The sequence below is a fragment of the Neltuma alba genome, unplaced genomic scaffold (genome assembly GCF_004799145.2).
Source record: "Neltuma alba isolate B1F8T4 unplaced genomic scaffold, ASM479914v2 tig00010637_pilon, whole genome shotgun sequence".
NCBI lineage: Eukaryota > Viridiplantae > Streptophyta > Magnoliopsida > Fabales > Fabaceae > Neltuma > Neltuma alba.
This window is the reverse complement of record NW_021635488.1, coordinates 47,876-68,306: the sequence shown is the minus strand read 5'-3', so window position 1 is coordinate 68,306 and position 20,431 is coordinate 47,876. Positions and strand designations below refer to the sequence as shown.

At 36.0% G+C, this 20,431-nt stretch overlaps 1 protein-coding gene across 6 annotated transcripts; it reads right to left on the bottom strand.

The window, feature by feature from the left end:
- Positions 1-474: 474 nt before the first annotated feature.
- Positions 475-16,446, bottom strand: LOC114757792 (protein ACTIVITY OF BC1 COMPLEX KINASE 7, chloroplastic-like). Of its 6 annotated transcripts, none has more exons than XM_028946874.1 (19): positions 16,263-16,445; positions 16,062-16,184; positions 14,797-15,390; positions 14,501-14,644; positions 14,214-14,339; positions 13,789-13,876; positions 12,908-13,001; positions 6,648-6,741; positions 6,360-6,414; positions 4,740-4,831; positions 4,400-4,570; positions 3,549-3,605; positions 3,276-3,359; positions 2,555-2,639; positions 2,350-2,411; positions 2,105-2,179; positions 1,854-1,958; positions 1,422-1,563; positions 475-881 (listed from the first exon to the last, which is right to left on the bottom strand). In XM_028946874.1, exons 3-19 carry the CDS (start codon positions 15,373-15,375, stop codon positions 808-810), a joined length of 2,127 nt encoding a protein of 708 aa, XP_028802707.1. In that variant the 5' UTR covers positions 15,376-15,390; positions 16,062-16,184; positions 16,263-16,445; the 3' UTR covers positions 475-807. The 6 variants fall into 6 exon arrangements, with proteins under 6 accessions (XP_028802707.1, XP_028802708.1, XP_028802706.1 ...); XM_028946875.1 differs by having other exon boundaries at positions 16,062-16,181; XM_028946873.1 differs by having other exon boundaries at positions 16,283-16,445.
- Between the last annotated feature and the right edge of the window lie 3,985 nt (positions 16,447-20,431).

The following is a 20,431-nucleotide window of genomic DNA, read 5'->3' as shown; positions in this document are numbered from 1 at the left end:
GTCTTATCCGCTACATTTTAATAAAAATTGACGACATTTGGGGAAAAAAAATTGATAACACGTTCATTTTCATTCTTTGCCATTCCTGATTTAGGTTTTTGAAATTTTAAAAGTTTTTTTTTTTTAGATTTTTCCTAACCTTTTTTTTTTCCAGAATTCTCTTGAATTGCCGAGACAGCTGGTCAAAATCTCACTGAAACACTAAAATTATTGTCATATCTATTTTTGGTGAAGAACGTAGTTGGACGCCAGTCTTGAACAAATTTTAAGCATCTTCCACACTCGTAAATATTAGACCAAGAACTCCTTTTCGCATGAGAAAATTTTTATTGCATGAGCATTCGACTCTATTTAGAGGGACAATCTGGTCCATCTGAAAATCATTTACTTCAACTGCCACATTTCATATTCTGGATTACTGACCTTGTAATGACAACGATTTGTATTTGGATATGATAACAGAGAGCGATTTGGACCTTAACATATCATTCCCACTGACCTACCAGATAAAAATTTCAAAAGTGCAACACAGCTTTTTTGTCTTATAATACACAAATCTCTCTTAAGTAGGGACGAAGTGTGGAAACAAAGAAGCTATAGCATTTTATTTGCCTTGAACTGACTACAGTACTGTCTATGTCTTTGCAGTATCATCATCGTCTCCTATCTTGCTACTGTGAAACCCGTATACTTTGATATTTTCAAGGAAAAAAATTAGAATGTTGTACAGTAAAAGGAAATGTAAGAGGAGAAAACTCTCACACACACACACACATCCTTGAAAGAATCGAATTTGTATGGTATATGTCATATCATTTTCTCAAATTTATCAAGCTTCTTTACCCTTTGCATAGACCTGAAGAACAGTGTCATAAAAAAACCTGCATGACCAGGCGGTGCTAATCAGCCACATGAAAGGGAAGAAGAACTGAAGACTCAAACAAGAACATAAGGTTATGGATAACTTCAATTTCTTCAGATATTAAACTTAAGAGACAGCCGCAAATCGGGTGACAACCGCATAAAATTGGCATTCATAATCAGACCCCCTACAACACAAGGGTGCAGTGCAGAGCCTACACAATAGAAATCCACCGACAAGAAACTGCCTCGTTCAGTGGCCATGGAGGCTGCAAATGTGAGCAGCCAGATCACTTAACCCAATGCTCACTGTTGGATCTCTGTTGTCCAGGCTCTGCACAGCACCCCCAGATGTCTAGGATAACAGAGCTGCATAAATTGCGGGTCCCACTTAAAAAGATGGACCTCACAATTACTATGGATCCCCGTCATTTGTCCCCATCTTATATTAATATTGTCAATTTTTCCCAAAAATAGAAAAAAAAATAGAGAGAGAGGATGAACATCTTGATACAAGCGTTACAATATATCTTGATACAAGCGTTACAATATATAGTTACCTGCACCAACGAAGGATCCATTTGCAATGGCGATATTGCCTTGGGTGGCCAAGGTGACGCCAAGATTTAGCAAGGTTCCTCCCAGTACTATATACATAGTTGCCATTTGCAACACTGTTGCTTTTCGAGAAGCTCTCTCAGACTGAGAAATTGGGCCACAAGTTTGAGATGAGAATTTGTACGCAAAATAATGGCATCTTCATATATTATTTCTGTCAAGGGGGAAAATGTTACATTCCGTGCCTTTTAAGGTCTGAGGAATGCTTTTTATTTAACAACTTTTTTCATAACTTCACTCTTATGTAGAGGCACATCAGAATAAATTAGGCAGTGCTAAATTTGTTTTTGTGATTATATTTGACCTCCTTAGTTCGTTGTTCTGTAGCCAGTCCTGTACGAATATATATTTTTTTTTAAAAAAAAAAAAGTTACCTCAAGCACCCGGACCCGCAGTTTCAGATCCCCATCCTCAAGTTGCTTCACAAACTCCTCTATTCTCTGTACTCTGTACGGCATTGACATGGTCGAGGATCTTGCCTAACAAAGGAACAAATGGTACAAGTTGATTGATAATAGCATCATTGAATAATCGTGTTTTCAAAAATTTCCTTGTGTCAAGGAATATCATCTGGACCGGGAAAAAAAAAAAAAAAAAAAGAGGAGTTCCAGATACTGTTTCATACGTCATCTGCCTGTTTCCTTATTTGCTCCACTAGTCGTGGCCCTGTCTGCTGCTTTTGCCGTACATCTAGAAGTTCCTGTGCAAAATGAAATGCAAATTAATATCAAATTAAAGTAGACAGTGCTACCTTTAACTCATGATCATTGTAACTTATTACCTGGACTCCACGGGATGCATGGAAACCCACTTAGAGTTAGAAAACTTATCACATTATGAGAAAACTACTTCGTCAAAGAAAATACGCACCTGAGCATAAGGTGCAGCAATCTTCACGAAAGAAAAATCTGGATTGAGCATGTAACCTATGCCTGTTAAAAAGGAACAAGCAGTGGGCAGAAGAAAGGGTTTAAAAAGAAAGGGCAGCGCATCAAATCATATTCATTAATTCCTCTTTCTGCTATTGGACTACTGACTGAATAAAATTTTCTGAAGCCAAAAGAAAGAGGCACACCTTCAAGAGTTGAGAAGGCCCTGATAACAAAGGTGAAAGTGGACGGAAATCGGAAAGGTTGATCTTGAGCTATAGCAAATAAATCCTGCCACAAAAAGCCCCAGTTTACAAACTGCCAGGTCTGGATCATAAGGGAAAATGCAATAACCCTTTAAATTTTGAGCAAACACCCTCATCAAATTTAAAATAGGAAAATAAGCCCCATAATTATCACCCGATAATGGCAAACTTGTGTTTCGATAAACCAAACACAGAAGCTGTCCTCTTTACCAATGACAGCCAGGGAATAGAAAAGATTGATGCTATTCTTGTGAGCAGGAACCATAATAGTAAAAGTATGGTTGTGTTTTGTATCGCACTCAATACTATCTATGCTCTTAGAGGATTTTTTTGAATTGCAGTTATATTTTTGGTGTGTTTAATAATTTTTCTTTTTACTAACACAAACGTCTGTATCTTGAAGTATTATATCATATATTTTCCAAAAACAGAAATACTGATTTACTGGATATGTCATGTGTAGTTATCTCCGTTATAGCAAGTCACAAATGGCCCGAAGTTGAAGGCGGCCATTTGCATAGCTTTTAAAATTATTATGCTCAACCATACCAGTAATTATCAATCTTAAGATGATTGCTGTCAACAAAGGGAAAAAACACCCAGAGTAGTGTTAAAAGCAGCCAAAAATTCATTGATCCATTATTAGTAATCATGCACATACTTCCCCAATTGCAGCCAAAGTTTGCTGCTGATCCGGTGTCTGGCTTAGCAAATTGTCCAAGAAAAACTGTACAGATCTTCTTACCTGGAAATCACATTAGGCATTCGTAACTGTAAGATATGTATTATAAGTAGAAAGCACTGAACCAAGATAAACTGTACAGATCTCCTTACATAGAAGACACATAAAGGCATTTATAGCTCTTGGACACCGATTATGAATAAAAGCACTGAAATAGAAATCTTATCGAGTCCAAGAAGTTCATTTACTTACTGATGATAAGTCTCCAGTGGGTTGAAGGGCACCAAGATCAATAAGGCATTGCATAACCTGCACCATTGCTGTATGTTAGTTACATTTTTGCGATAAAAATCTTTACTTTCATCTTTACTAGATGCATAAGTTAGATCTTCTGGGAATAGTTTGAGCAAGAATCTTACTCAAAGAAAGCTAATAGCCAAGGAGAATCTCCAGGAAAACAATGGAATTCTGATTATGACTCAAGATGCCTTTTACAAATTGACATGCGATTGTTTATAAGCAAGAGAATTCACCAGACTCCCTAAAGTATCCGGACCACTAGCAAACTGACTCTGAAAGTGGCATAACAGACCTCAACATGTTTAATTAAAATAATAAAAATACCTAAAATAAGATACTTGACTAATAACTGACACCTACTACCCCTAAACTTAGGTGGCATCTAAACTGATCACTAATAAATAAACTATATATTCTGCCAAGAAATAAAGTGTGCTATGTTACTGCTTTACAAATGACCTCCTTCCACCAGAGGTGATAAGTGGTCTATTACTAGATTTTTCCCCCCACATTCAATAAAAGGAATCAACAAAAGTTCACAAAGATATAAAATGTTCTAATACAAATAAATCGACCCACTAGCAGTTGTGAAAAATGTTTAAACATTTCCATTTCTTATTTATCAAGCTCTCTTCAGTTTTGGACCAACCAAAGAATCATTTCATAAGATACTAGAAGCAGACGGGGGAAGAAAATTTATCCTGAATAGAATATCGAAGTATCTATCATTTGACAGTAGATAGTTAGAATGAGATAATATATAAAATTTGAAGTGAACCATGACAGACAGCAGAAAGCTAGACCTTCTTAGCATCCTTCTCATAAACAGAATAAAAAAGTTCAAGCAGCCTCTCTCGGGTGAATGATTTGATATCCCCCATCATGCCAAAGTCATAATAAATAAGTGCTTCATCCACATCAACAGCAAGATTTCCAGGATGAGGATCAGCATGAAAGAATCCGGTTTTAAGTATCTGCAAGAAGCAAAATGTGATATATTTCCAACCAATAAATTTTCGCTCTTATTGACAAGGTATAGAGTTGTTTAAAAAAAATTTTTTTTTTGGGGGGGGGGGGACAATATGAATAAAAGCGCTTTTTTATTCTCAGCAACAGAAAAGTAATCGTATTCAAATCAAATACCTGAATCAAGTATGCTTCAATAGCACGTGATGAGATCTTCATTCGATCATAACCTCTTGACGTTAGTGCATCCACCTGATTTATTTTGATACCTAATCCAGAAGTAAAATCATGGTAAGATGGTTTAAGAAATTAAGTTCAATAAAACAATGACGTGCAATTTTTCAACTTGAAAAGTATTATTAGGATCCATTGGTAAAACCAAAAGAGGGAAAAAAAAATACAAAAACAAAAATTACTTAAAAGTGCCAAAGAAGGAACTAAATCTAAATACACAAAAGTATCATGAAATCTACAAATAACTCCCAAGTCACTTATATGTCAATAAGTTTTCATACCCAATTACTAATATACCTTCATTAAAAATTATTAAAACCAAAAAAAAAAAACAGAAAACAAAAACAAAAACAAAAACTTAAGCTACAGGTGGCTAGACCTCTGGCGACCAACGGTCAATTTTTGGATGGGGAGGTCTTAATGGGATACAACCCCAAACCACTTGTTTCCCAAAATGATCGTTAACTGTTGAGCCACTCGAGCACTTTGATATCATAATGCAAAATATCATACACAAGTAGTAACTCGAGCTCAAAATAAAAAGGGTTCAAATTTGCTTCAGAAATTTTTACTAAAGAGCACTGGGCACTCTTAACTTTTTTTAGATGCAAATTTGCCTTTGAAGTTTAAAATTGTAGCAATGTTGCCTCCTACTGTTCAAAATATTAACAGTCAACGTCATTATTTTAACAATTAACATTAGTTTTTTAATGATAGGGGGCAATACTGTTATGATTTTAAACTTCCGAGATAAATTTGGACCCAAAATACTTCTGAGTGCTTAGTGCTCTTGAGTGAAAACTTTTAAGGCAAATTTGTACCTTAACCCAAATAAAAATAATAACTTGGGGGTATGTAAATAACAACTTGGGTTTAAATAGAAAACAATTCAATTTTTTGTGAATAGAAACTTGAGTTTATAGAAATAGCAGCTGAGCTACATGTCAATAACAACTTGATTTACAGAAACAACAACTTAGTTTAATGTAATGACAATTTCACTTTAAGTTATTATTTACTTAAACCCAGCATTATGTTTACTGATACCTAAATTGTTATTTATGTACCTTTAGTCTTCAGTTACATTAAACTAAGTTGTTCTATCTATGAACCCCACTTGTTATTTACAGAAATTAAGTTGTTATTTACAAATACCCAAGTTGTTCCTTTTATTGTGAACACTAGCTACTGCTTGCATATTATATTTTGCATTGTCATATTAATGTGTTTAAAAAGTCCAATAGTTAATAATCATTTTGGTAAATCAGTCGTTTTGGCTACTACTCCCGCCAAAAAAACCCTATCCTAAAATGAGCCAGTCATCAGTTACTGGAGCTCCCACCAGCACTAGTGACCAATAGTGAAGGATGCTTTTTGTTCTTTTCAATGAGCGTATTTTGGTGATTGAATATGAAAAATTATTCATACAAAAGGCGTTGGAAACTTGGGAGTTATTCGCGCATTTCATGAGACTTTCTGTATCAGATTCACTCCTTGGGGCTTTAAAGTATTTTTCCCAATAAAAAAGGGATATAAGATACATGAATCAGTCAAGATGAAAACCTGGTACATACTCCAAGGTCAACACTTTTGTTGCAGTATAATCCCAATAAACCAACTGCAAAGAAGACGCGAAAAAAAAAAAAAAAAAAAGCAACATAAGGTTAGAATTGATGATTCAATTCATAGATTAACAGGTTCGATATATTTCATAAGGGAGCAGGGGGAATCGAAGGGGGGCCAAACGATGTGAGGAAACTGAAACAATCATAGTGCACAATAGTTTTTAGTATTTTTATCAAAATACATATATATATATGATAGTTTCTAGGGTTCCAGAAAGAAACATACAGGTACTCGAACCCACTTGATGTTTCGGAAATCTCGGCAGAACTTATCAGCATTCTTTCCTTCATTTATGTAATCAATTTCTTGATATAAAATCCTGCGATATAACATAAGCTACACAATTTAGTATTAGAGGAAAGCAGAGCAAGAAATCTATTACTGGAGGGAGCTCAAACACCACACATAATGACAACATAACTAATATGTGGAAATGGGTAAGCCATATCCATTTAACTAAGACAGCTTGGTCAGAAAAGAATGGACACAAAGAGAAAAGGAATTTCAAACACATTTTAATAGTTTATACTTAAATAGATGTCTATTTCCTTCCTTTATCATCCATTGCATTCAAACCAAACATATTATAATGAATAAAATGGCCAAATTTAAATTTATATAAGTGGGTTCTTTAGTGGGACAAAGAACACTATCCCAAAAGCTAGTTGTTGAATTGGGAAAACTGAAGACGCGGTATACAGAGTAATATTGATCTATTATTCAGAGTGCACTGTACATCGGATATATATAAGGAAAAGAGATAAACTGAGATAGAAGGAGATTACAGAGGATCACGCAATTAATCTAGGAGTAATTTAAATTTAAATCTGATCTCCTAATCTGCCTAGGATCGTGGGAGTAGATATTCACTAAATATTAAATATTAACTACACTCCCCCTCAAGTTGGATCATAGATGCTAATCATGTCCAACTTGCCTATAAAGTTCTCGAACAATTCTTCAGGAAGCCCTTTTGTGAGAATGTCTGCAAGTTGTTGCTTTGAGGTCACATAGGACAAACATACAATTCCATTTTCCACTTTTTCTCTGATGAAGTGTCGGTCAACCTCAACATGCTTAGTTCTGCTATGTTGTACTGGATTTAGAGCCATGTTTATGGCTGCTTTGTTGTCACAAAATAGTTTCATTGGCTTGTTGATCTGAACTTGAGCCTCCTCTGCTACTCTTTCCAACCAGAGACCCTCCATGATACCTTGAGCTAGTGCCCTTAATTCTGATTCTGCACTACTTTTAGACACAACATTCTGCTTTTTACTCTGCCATGTTACTAGATTGCCCCACACAAAGGTACAATAGCCAGATGTGGATCTACTGTCCTCAGGAGCACCTGCCCAATCTGCATCTGTGTAAATTTCCACTGTTCTAGATTCACATTTCTTAAAGAAGAGTCCTCTACCTGGTGTTCCTTTCAAGTATTTCAAAATTCTATAGGCTGCATCCATGTGTTTCTTTCTGGGTGAGTGCATATGTTGACTTGCTACACTTACTGCAAAGGCAATATCAGGTCTGGTATGAGACAAGTAGATTAACTTCCCTACTAGTCTTTGGTACCTCCCAATATCCACAGGTTCCTCATCTTTTCGTTGCTTCTTTTCTTTCTCAGCCTCTTCTTTGGTAGTTGCTTTCTTATTACACCTGTTGATGCTTCCCTTCTTGACACTCATTGGTGTTTTTATTGGCTTGCATCCCAGCATACCTGTTTCCCGTAGTAAATCGAGAACATACTTTCGTTGTGAGACATAAATTCCCTTCTTTGAACGTGCAACCTCCATTCCAAGGAAATACCTCAGTTTTCCTAGATCTTTGACCTCAAATTCTCGGTCTAAAGCTGTCTTTATTCTGTTTATCTCGGTTACATCATCACCTGTGAGAATAATGTCATCTACGTAGACAATAAGAATTGCCTTCAGTGCTCCATTCTTCTTGACAAACATTGTGTGATCTGACAGACTTTGTCTATAGCCCTCAACCTTCAGTACTTTAGAGAATCTGTTGAACCAAGCCCTGGGGGACTGTTTTAAGCCATACAAAGATTTTTTTAGCTTGCAGACTTGATTTTGCTTCCCCTTGTCAAATCCTGGAGGAAGTGTCATATAGACTTCTTTTAATTCTCCATTAAGAAACGCATTCTTAATATCTAGTTGTTGTAATGGCCAATCCAAGTTGGCTGCAATAGATAACAGAACTCGGATTGTATTTAATTTTGCCACTGGAGCAAAAGTTTCAGTGTAGTCTAGCCCATAGGTCTGAGTGAACCCCCTAGCTACCAGTCGTGCCTTAAACTTATTGAGTGTTCCATCTGCATTGTATTTCGGGGTAAAGACCCACTTGCAACCCACTGCTTTCTTCCCTTTTGGTAGATTAACCACTTCCCATGTTTCATTCTTTTCTAATGCCGTTATCTCTTCTAGTACTGCCTTCTTCCACTCAGGATGATCAAGTGCCTCATGTACATTGTTAGGTATTCTGATTTCATCAAGTTTAGTGGTAAAAGCACAATAATCAGGAGATAGAGTGGTATAAGATACATACTTTTGGATAGGATGCTTAGTACACGAACGAGCCTTCTTCCTCAGAGCAATAGGTAGGTCCTCCTCAGTGGTTCCAGGATCTTTCATTTGGTCCGATTCTGGCAGAGCTCTGGGCATGTTGGACTCTATAGTTTCTTTATCTCTCCGTGTGTACACCTTGCTATATTTTTCACTGGTCTTATCTCCCCCTGTCTTTGGCACTTGTGCAATGTTTGGAGGGATAGGAATAGGTGTCACGGACGTCACAGACTCTGTAGGCTGCATTGGGGGTATGGGCTCAGGTATGCTTTCTACACACTGAAATTCATTCCAACTCTCCCCCTGAATTGAAGAAGTGGGAAAGTACGGTTCATGCTCATAAAAGGAGACATCACGACTAATAAAGAGACGTTTAGAAGTAGGATCATAGCACTTATAGCCTTTCTGACTTGATGAGTATCCCAAGAAAAGACACTTAACAGCACGTGGGTCAAGTTTAGAAGAAGGGTGATGAAGATGAACGAAGACAGAACAACCAAAAACACGAAGCGGAAGGTGGTGATCAAGATGAGTGATGGGGTGAGTTTCGCGTAGTTTGTCGACAAAAGAGAGAACACGACTTGGCATTCGATTGATTAAATGAGTGGCCGTTAGAACAGCATCCCCCCAAAAAAATTTAGGTACATTACTTGTGAACAGGAGTGCGCGGGCAACCTCAAGCAGATGTCGATTTTTTCTTTCGGCAACACCGTTTTGTTGTGGACTATGAGGACAAGAGCTATTGTGGACAATGCCATTGCTTTTTAGAAAAGAGTCAAGCTGATGATTAAAAAACTCAATGCCATTATCTGTGTATAAAACCTGAATCGTGGTGTTAAACTGATTTTGGACAAGTCGAAAAAATTCCATAAAGACAGTAGGAACAGCAGATTTTTCTTTTAGTAAGTAGACCCAAGTCATTCGTGTATGATCGTCAATAAAGGTTACAAACCATTTTGAGTGGGTACGGTTTGAAATACGAGATGGACCCCAAACATCACTGTGAATTATAGAAAATGGACGAGTGGGTTTGTATTGGGATGGTGGGAAGGGTGTACGGTGGTGTTTTGCAAATGTACTAGAATCACAATGTAAATGGAAATTTTTATTAATGGAAAAATGAGGAAACAAACATTGCAAATAAGAAAAACTGGGATGACCCATCCGTTTATGCCATAATAAAATATCATTATTGTCAGAAGTAGAGACAAGACCATTGATTCGTGAACACAAGGCAGTCACAGTAGAGACGTCTAGATAATAGAGTCCATCATGCTCCCTAGCTATGCCAATCATCTTCCCCGATGAGAGATCCTGAAAAATACAGTAAGTGGGAAAAAAATAAACTCCACAATTGGCATGTTTAGTTATCTTGCTAACAGAAAGAAGGTTACAAGCCAGATGAGGGACATGTAAGACAGAATTGAGATGTAGGGAATCTGAAATAGTAACCGAGCCTTTTCCAGCAATGGGAGAACCAATACCGTTAGCAGTGGTGATATTATCATTACCAGCACAGGGAAAATAGGTAACAATCATGTGAGCATCCGAGGTCATATGGTCAGTAGCACCAGTGTCAACTATCCATTTGTTGGATGTGAAGGAGGTGTGAAAAGTGAAAGGAGGAGTACCTGTATGAGCTACGGAGGTCGACGCAGCAGGGGAAGGTTGCCGTGCTGGGAGACCTTTAAGAGCAATAAGTAGTTGATGCATTTGCTCATTCGACAAGGCTGGAAGAGAATCAGAAGATTGGGAGGTTTCTGGTGATACCTGATAGCCTCGAGGCTTACCCTTTCGAGGTTTCCAATCAGCTGGTTTGCCATGGATGTCCCAACAACGTTCACGAGTGTGACCCGTTTTTTTACAGTGATCACAAGTGATTTTACCCTTCGTGGAGGATGACGAGGGCGCCCCTTTACTGATAAGAGCAGAGGAGTCAGAGATAGATGTTGGGGTTAGCATAATATTACGACGTGATGCTTCACGGCGGACTTCAGAGAACGCCTCACGAGTGCTAGGTAGTGATGCACAGCTGAGAATACGACTGCGAAGGTCATCAAAGTCAGGATTCAAGCCGGCGAGAAACTGAAACACACGTTCTTTCTCAACAGTGTTTTTGTGTCGTGCAGCGTCAGCAGATGACGTCCATTCTTCCTCGGTGATCATATCCAACTCTTGCCATAATCCGACAAGCTCCAACCAGTAATCGGTGACGCTGCGAGACCCTTGTTTGATGTTCCAAATTCTAGTCTTGAGATCATAGAGCTGCGCGAGGTCCTCACCATCAGAGTAGGATTCACGAACAGCATCCCATATCTCTTTGGCAGTCGGCAAGTACATAAAACTCCGTTTAAGTGTAGGTGACATTGCATTAATCAACCAGGAGCAAACGAGTGAATTATCCGTGAGCCATCGCTGCATCTCCGAGGACTTGGGATCACTGGGTGCGGTCGACTCTCCTGTGATCAACCCGAGCCTTCCGCGACCTCCAATAGCCAACCGCATTGCTTGAGCCCACTCTCTATAATTACTGCCGGTAAGTTTTTCCGACACGAGGGTGATGGAGGAGGCATCGAAACTGACCGTAGACGCTGAGGAATTACCGGTCGAGACAGAGTTGTTCGTAGGCGATCCACCAGGGGGGTCCATCGTGGTCGGTCGTTGCCTGGAGTTCGACCCAGCTTGTACGTCCTCCGATGTAGAGGAGGAATGAGAGGAACCTGCCGGACTCGACGATGGATGGACGTCGGCCGGCTCTGATACCATGAAGACGTGGTATACAGAGTAATATTGATCTATTATTCAGAGTGCACTGTACATCAGATATATATAAGGAAAAGAGATAAACTGAGATAGAAGGAGATTACAGAGGATCACGCAATTAATCTAGGAGTAATTTAAATTTAAATCTGATCTCCTAATCTGCCTAGGATCGTGGGAGTAGATATTCACTAAATATTAAATATTAAATATTAACTACAAAAACCAACCCACTTAAATACCCCAATAAGCATCTCATACTACTCAATGTAAGACTTAGGCAGCTTAAATCAGGTGGACTTGTTTGGCAGAATTTAGAACTGATTGAGCTTATATATTTTTAAGCTCTCCGGACGCTCAATTGGAATAAGCTCCAAAAAGGAGCTTATCAATTAAATCAGAAGAGCTTCTCGGGTTAGCCGTTCTGCAATGTCAGAAAGGATTCTTTTTTTCTCTCTCATCTACCTTTTCCTTCCAACTCGGTCCCTTCTTTTTCACTCCTCAGTCTTCTTAAAATATTTTTTATGATTTTTTAAAAATTTTAAAATTTAATTCACTCATTAAATTTGATTTCTTCTTATTAAATTCTTTTAATTTTATTATATTATGTGAAATCAATTTTGTATCATGTTTCATTATTTATTAAAACCCATACTCATTTTGATAATTTTTCAGCTAAACTTATTTTTACTCAACTATAATCCAAACAAGCTTTTACCAATCTCACTTTTGCAAACTAACTTTTCTGAACTCCAATCCAAACACAATTCAGCTTATCCAATTTAACTTTTACCAACTTCACTTTCCATAAACTGCTTTTCCAATCGCTGATCCAAACAGAACCTTGGTATCTCATACTACCAAGTCTCAACAATATATCAAAGAAAATGCTTAAATTAACATTCTTGCCCCATTCTAGTCTCTCCATTCTCTTTAATTCAAAATTTTCTAAAGGCCATGAAGGGTAAAGTCGATTGCTCCACAAATATTTCTTTCTCTCTTTTTTTTTTTTTTTTTTTTTTAAACTTTTCCCCAAACACATTAGATGTAACATCTGCTTTAATTGCTGAACCACACAACCACCAAAACTTAACCCAGGTGACTGACCACACCAGAAAATCTCAATAATCATGAATTTCAATGATTATCACTTACGTTGAACATTCTTCGTATATTCCAATCCAATCCCTAGTTGGACCACCAAAAGTTTCACTTCTCTGAAAATACTCCGCAATAAGCTTTAGGTTTCCTGGCAAGAAGAATCAAGCATATTAGTGTACAAAATAAAACTGATTGACAAAATTAAGCAACCTTAAATGGATCCCCATTTGGCATGCATCTAAGCATTTGGAAAGAGTAGCGCAAAAGAATACAACTGTGTAGGGTCTACATCCACATATCATCCTTTTTCTCCCTATCTATCTCTTCAAATTCTCAACATATATTCAATCTTATGAATGTAGGAAATCCAATCCAGACTCAATAGTTAGATAAAGTTCCCAGAAAGAGATCACTCTGTCAAGCAAATTTTTTCCTGGAAGAAAGGTATCAAGTCTTTCTAGACATTCTATTAAAACATGATGTGATTTTCTTTTCTACCAATTCAAATCTTTATCTTTCTTCTTCTTTGTGAATGTGCTTGCCACTATGTTCAAAGATACCAAAACATCTCATGAGTTTTTTCAATATTCTGTTTGTCACAGTAATTTTCATTGTCCCCATCCCCCAGGAAAACTTATTAGGTAGCTATATTCCCTTTTCTTATTGAAGTCTAAATGATTTTTTTATTATATAAAAGAAAATCGAAAATGTAGAGCAATGCAATTTAACGAAATTTTGATTACTTAATATGATCAACCTATCTGTTTCCACTTATACATTTCCTTTGAATGAAAGAAACTTCAAGCTCCAGTTATACCAATGTAATTACCAAACATTAACCAAGCAAAAAGTTGTATAAGCAGCAGCAACATCTACTCATTCCTAGCCAAATACGAGCCACGATTTTTGGTACAAGTAAAGCAAGAACAACTTACGCAAGTCAATGTCAAAAAGCCTCTTCAGGCCAGGCCTTTGGACTTTAACAACTACTTTTTCTCCATTATGCAGGAGAGCACGATGAACCTACAGAATGGCCAACCAAAATTCATATCAAACAAAAATAAACAAGCTCAAGGATTGCATGCATTCTATGAAAGCTACATTGAAAGTATTTGCCAAATAACATTACATGAATATTGCAGTTTGGTTGACTGCAAGAGTAAAAGTTAGAAAGTTCAAATTAAACCATCAAAATCTTTATATTGCTCCAAACCTACTAGGAAAGAGCCCATAGCTACTTTGATGTTCTCATCTCACTTTCTATAAAATTTTCAGACCACACCATATCATACTATAGCAAAAAATCTTGAAAAATGTTAATAAAAATGAAAGTAGACACATAACACCGTTACTCAAATACCTGACCAAGACTAGCAGCAGCAATTGGCCGATCTTCAAACTCCTTAAACAACACATTAATTGGCGCCCCTAGTTCACTCTCAATGAAGCCTATTGCTTTCTTGGGCGAGAAGGCAGGGACTTTATCCTGCAGAATATTTTTTTGAGAATCACACTGATTAATCATCAAATACCATATGCAAATATAGTAAATTAATTAGGGTAAGGGATTTTTTATTTTGAATAAGATATTTGTGTTAATAAGGATAAAAAAATTGGGAAAAAAGATGAGATCGTAAACAAGAATACCTGCAACTTTGCAAGCTCATCCACAAATTCACGGGGAAATAGATCTGATCTTGTTGATGATAACTGTCCCAGCTTGATGAAAGTTGGACCTAGCTGTAAGACACACTCCCGTAGCCATGAGGCAGTTTTCCGTCTTCTGGTTTTCTGAATGAAATGATGATTAAACACTTCAATAATGAAGCTTGACAAAATAAGAAAAAAGTAACTTGCTTCTAGCTGCAGAAAACTATGTTAAGGGGCTTTAGATTGATAATGACTAAATCAACATGTAACATGGAATTTTTGTAAGAATCTACCTGCTTTTCTTCTGTAAAGCCTCCTAAATATGCCCATTTTGCATTGTCCAACAGAACACGTATGCGTAACGAAAGAACAAATGACCAAACATCTACAGACCTCTGCACAGAATTGTAATTTTCATTGGCCCAACTGAAGCCTTCATCTGAAGGCAAGACTTTAATCTCCTCCAGCGGCAGAAGTTCTTGTGAGTTTCCAGACTTCATTGTCTTTGTCAGGGATGTGATAGGATCTTTTCTTATCACAGCTGCCCCATTGACTACTTGCTTTGAACCATTCACTGTCTTGCCTTTATTTGCTGTCGCTGTCCTTCTTTTCACAAGCTCAGTTGCTGGTACCATTTTAACAGGTCGACCATTGGCGCCGTACTTTGATGATGGCGCCTCAGTCTGTTGCATCTCCATTAGAAACCTTGGAAATCTGTGTTTCTTAGCCAAAAGATGGCTTGAATTTTTAAAACTAAAAAATCTATCAGTAGAAATTGAGCCAGAGAATCCAAGAGTGGTTGGTGCTCTTCCCTGGCTGGTCAACTCTACATGGTGACAATAGCAACCATGTGAAGCCATTGTCGCTGACATCTAAGATTAAGGTCCCTGCAAAATAAGGACCAATTAACGAGAAATATCAAATTAATTCTAGACTCCACAAAGAAAACCAGGGAACACAATTTAGCAGTTTCAATGCAGGTGCAGAGATTAATCATAGTAGCTGACAGGAACAAGCCTCAAGTGGAAGGCCGATAGTTGAAGGACAAATGAATCAAGGGTAAAAAGAACATATAAATTCTTGTTAAAATTTTCAAGTGTTAGGCTAGAAAGGAAAAAAGTTAATTCAAATAACCAATACATTCTTTGGACGCCACATTATCCCCTCAGAAACGTGTTTATCCCCATTTTAGCAAAAATGGGGAATTTCATTCAAGCCAACAGTAAATCAAAAGAAAACAAAGACCAGGTAAGCAAACTGGGGAAAAATAACCATACAATAAATAAAAAAATCCTTCAAAACCTCAGCCACGTATAATAACAATACAATAGAACGAAAAACGACACGAGTCATCATCATACACGGTCGAGAAAAGGAATGCGCATGACTGTAAACAGGCATGCACAAAATCCTAATTAAGAACGTTTAATAACAATACAATAGAACGAAAAACGACACGAGTCATCATCATACACGGTCGAGAAGAGGAATGCGCATGACTGTAAACAGCATGCACAAAATCCTAATTAAGAAATCCTAAACTCTAAACACTAAATACCTGAATCCTTTTGATTTTACCGTAGAAACAAACTCAGCTATCTGCCCAAGCCTTTAGAACGGGCACCGAAGAGCGTTCAGCTACTTGGACTTGTTGCGTCTTGCTTCTATTCCACTCTTCCTACTACCCAAAGATGAATATCGAAAAAAGGAAAACAGCGAGAGATTGCTCAGAATTTTTAATCAAACTGAAAATACTTACAGAACAAGATTAATACGAACCACACATTTCAGTTCCTCGAACCAAAGTGAGTAAAGTGAAATACGCCTAGGAACGGTGAAGACTGATGACCCCTACAGCCCTAAACGTTAAAGGAGGATTTTCTTGCTTCGAAGTTTCAAATAGCTAGACACTGATCGAAGCATGAACGTGGCTCTTGAAGTTGATTTTGAATGTGTATTAACGACAAACCGAAATGGATCTTCATCTACCGCCAATCAGTTGGTTTTGGTGCGTGCAAGACTCTGCTACTTAAAATCTGAGCGGTCGTCCTCGTCCCTCTAAAATAAGAGAGAATCTTTTGGGGGAAAAAAATTTTAAATTTTAAAATTTTAAATTAGTTGTATATATTAGGGAAAATGACAATAAAATACCACTTGAATTTTAAAAGGACAAATAAGGGACCTGAATAAGCAAAATGACAAGGAGGTCACTGGGAACCAATCTGGAATTAATATTTTCGGCCAAAAGACCAAAACGCCCTGATGAATGCGGGAAGACCGAAAGCTGAAAGTGAGAGAAAGGAGAGAAGAAGACCGACGCAGTGAGAGAAAGGAGAGAGGAAGACCGACGCTGATGAAATGCGGGAAGAAGGAAAGAAGAATGTTGGAAATGCTATTATCTTACTCCTTCGCATCACCATTCTGTAGAGATTGTTGATTTTGGTTGTGGGAAAGAGGATTTGTAGTGAGAGAGGGAGTGAACCGAAGCGGAAATCAGCAAGCAATTACGTAACGTAACTGCTGTGATATGCCTGCTGGTTTTTGGTAAATCCCATTACGTGAATGGTAAATTTCACTATACATGTAGTTAATTATGAATTTTACAAAATACATATTGTGATTTATAACTTTTGTAGTGAAAGTGACTACTTTGTTAATGGGTTTTGCAACCTGTTTTCAGGAGATAAACAACTTGTTTGTAAAAACTAATAAAATTTCACGCTAAATTTGACAAAACGTATAATGGGATTTACAACTTCCGTAGTAAAAATGACCACTTATTCAATGGGTTTTGTAACTTGTTTTCAGGGATGGGCAGCTTGTTTCTAAAAACTAATAAAATTTCCTACTAAATTTGACAAAACACATAGTGAGATTTACAACTTTCGTAGTGAAAATTACCACTTCTTAAATGAGTCTTACAACCTCTTTTCAAGGAATTGACAACTTGTTTCTAAAAACCAATAAAATTCCATGCTGAATTTTACAAAACATAGAGTGATATTTACAACTTTGTAGTGAAAATTACCACTTCTTAAATGAGTTTTGCAACCTCTTTTCAGGGGATGAGCAACTTGTTTCTAAAAACCAATAAAATTCCATGCTGAATTTTACAAAACACACAGTGATATTTACAACTTTTGTAGTGAAAATTACCACTTCTTAAATGAGTTTTGCAACCTCTTTTCAGGAGATGAGCAACTTGTTTCTAAAAATCAATAAAATTTGATGCTGAATTTTACAAAACACACAGTGATATTTACAACTTTTATAGTGAAAATGACCACTTCTTAAATGAGTTTTGCAACCTCTTTTCAGGGGATGAGCAACTTGTTTCTAAAAATCAATAAAATTTGACGCTGAATTTTACAAAATACACAGTGATATTTACAACTTTTATAGTGAAAATGACCACTTCTTAAATGGCTTTTGCAACCAGTTAATTCAACGTGACTACAAAAGTTGTCACTTTTATTAGTTTTTACAAACAAGTTGTTTATCTCCTGAAAACAGGTTGCAAAACCCATTAACAAAGTAGTCACTTTCACTACAAAAGTTGTAAATCACAATATGTATTTTGTAAAATTCATAATTAACTACATGTATAGTGAAATTTACCATTCACGTAATGGGATTTACCAAAAACCAGCAGGCATATCACAGCAGTTACGTTATGTAATTGCTTGCTGATTTCCGCTTCGGTTCACTCCCTCTCTCACTACAAATCCTCTTTCCCACAACCAAAATCAATAATCTCTACAGAATGGTGATGCGAATGAGTAAGATAATAGCATTTCCAACATTCTTCTTTTCTTCTTCCCGCATTTCATCAGCGTCGGTCTTCCTCTCTCCTTTCTCTCACTGCGTCGGTCTTCCTCTCTTCTTTCTCTCACTTTCAGCTTTCGATCTTCCCGCATTCATCAGGGCGTTTTGGTCTTTTGGCCGAAAATATGAATTCCAGATTAGTACCCAGTGCCTTATTTGTCATTTTGCTTATTCAGGTCCCTTATTTGTCCTTTTAGAATTCAAGTGGTATTTTATTGTCATTTTCCCTATATATTACGCTTTAATAATAATTAATAATATTTAAAAAACAAATCATAACATATTTTTTGTAGATATTTCTGATTGAAATTTTGAAATTTTAAAAAAAAATTTTGGATTTTCACAATTAGGAACACATTTTTTCTTTATATATATATTTTTTTCACAACCACATTTATTTTATTTGACCTCATAACTTTAGGCCTAAGAAAATTTTTGGAGAAAACGTACTATCAGTCTTTATATCGGAGGAAAATAGTAAAAATGATATTTGATAATTATGTCCAATTTTAAAGGAAGGACTTGTATTGTGTTTGTTTATGAAATAGAAAGTTTGGACAAGATTAGTAATTTTGTGATATAAAAGTTCCCTTATCCATGTGGCATGAACGATCCGTTTGTAACGTGCCTAGTTTTTGTATCCAAAAAGAAACTAGGCTGCCTGGGAATGGTTAGTTTGTTTAAAATGATTTATAAATAATTTTTTAATTGTAATTTATAAAATATGTAAGTAAAATTTTATCTCCAACTCGTGTTTTTGATCACAAACAAACAAGCACATGAGTTGTTATTTTCAAACAACAGTATTGAAATTTTCCTTTTCGGGAGTAACAGATTTGATTGTTCTGGTAATTTTTCACATGTGCAGCAGCAAGTCTCCGTTTTACTTTGAAACGGAATCATACTTTGCGGTAGACATTAGACAATCGCAATGTCCCCATGGGGCTATTGTAGATCAAAAGGGAAGACAAAATTTTTCTCCTTTTGCAAATTACAGTATTCAAATTGTTAAAGTTGGATTACACTAGATCTCATCAGAAATGTTTTTTACTTCTCAGGAATGATTTTTTATTCGTAATATTTGAATTCAGGATTTTGGTTATAAAATTAAATTTATTACCACTTTTTTTTTTGCCAGCGTATGACCACTTAATCTCATTACAGTGATTTTTTTTTTTTAATGTTTTGGCAATTACCTTATCATTATTTATAATGGATCTAATCTGTGGAGTGGATTTTGTCATCGTGGCTAGCTGCTACTCTGACAAAATAGGGCACATAAAAGAAAATGGCGTGAAAATTAATAAACAAATAGCGATAGATCCTAAAATTTCACGTGGATTCGTATAATCGATACAACCATCCATGTGGTGGCTCCAGAAGGTGAGTGCTATTGCTCCCCTACCTTTCTATAAAAAAAAAAAAACACATTTTGTAATATAAATTATATTATAGAATTAGTCTTTCATTTAAAATTGGAGAAGTATAATATCAAAATATTACATTTGTGTTAATAAGAAAATCAAAATAATATTATTTAGGGGGCATTTGGTATCAAGAAAATGGATGGAAGAAAAATTTTCAATAAACTTGTTTCAAAAAATTAAGGAAGTAATGTTGCAAAATTTCGATCAAAAGAATATACAATATAAAAAAATTAAGAAAAATTAATTAAAACATTTTGACTCCATTTTTTAATTTTTAAATTGAGATTATTAAAAATTTTTCTCCTCTTTCTTTCGTTTCCAGCATACCAAATGAGTCCTTAGGAAGAATCTAAAAAAATTGAAATTACTAAATCCCAAATAAAGAATTACAACAAAAATGTATTATTATTTGTAAGGCCAATATTATCAAAACTTATTAAAATATTGTTTTTTGCCACAACCTATTAAAATATTGGTAACAAACCTGATTTGAAATTTAATAATTTTGGACATCTTTTTGTAGAATTCTCTCATATATTTATATCCAATAGAGCACCATATATTGAAATTAAAATTATAAAAATATTTGAAAACTTATTGAATAAATTATTTAAAATTTAAAATTTTTTTGTCAAAATGTATCGAATTATGCTGCAATAAAAGTTATTAACTATAA

What these genes read in the sequence shown, in the direction of transcription:
- LOC114757792 (XM_028946878.1), bottom strand. Translation starts at nt 15,375, where the DNA reads ATGTCAGCGACAATGGCTTCACATGGTTGCTATTGTCACCATGTAGAG. An exon ending in GCTTTACAGAAGAAAAGCAG is followed by an intron (nt 14,645 to 14,796) that starts GTAGATTCTTAC and finishes CATTTCATTCAG; the next exon opens with AAAACCAGAAGACGGAAAAC. An exon ending in TAAGGAAACAGGCAGATGAC is followed by an intron (nt 1,959 to 2,104) that starts GTATGAAACAGT and finishes TTCCTTTGTTAG; the next exon opens with GCAAGATCCTCGACCATGTC.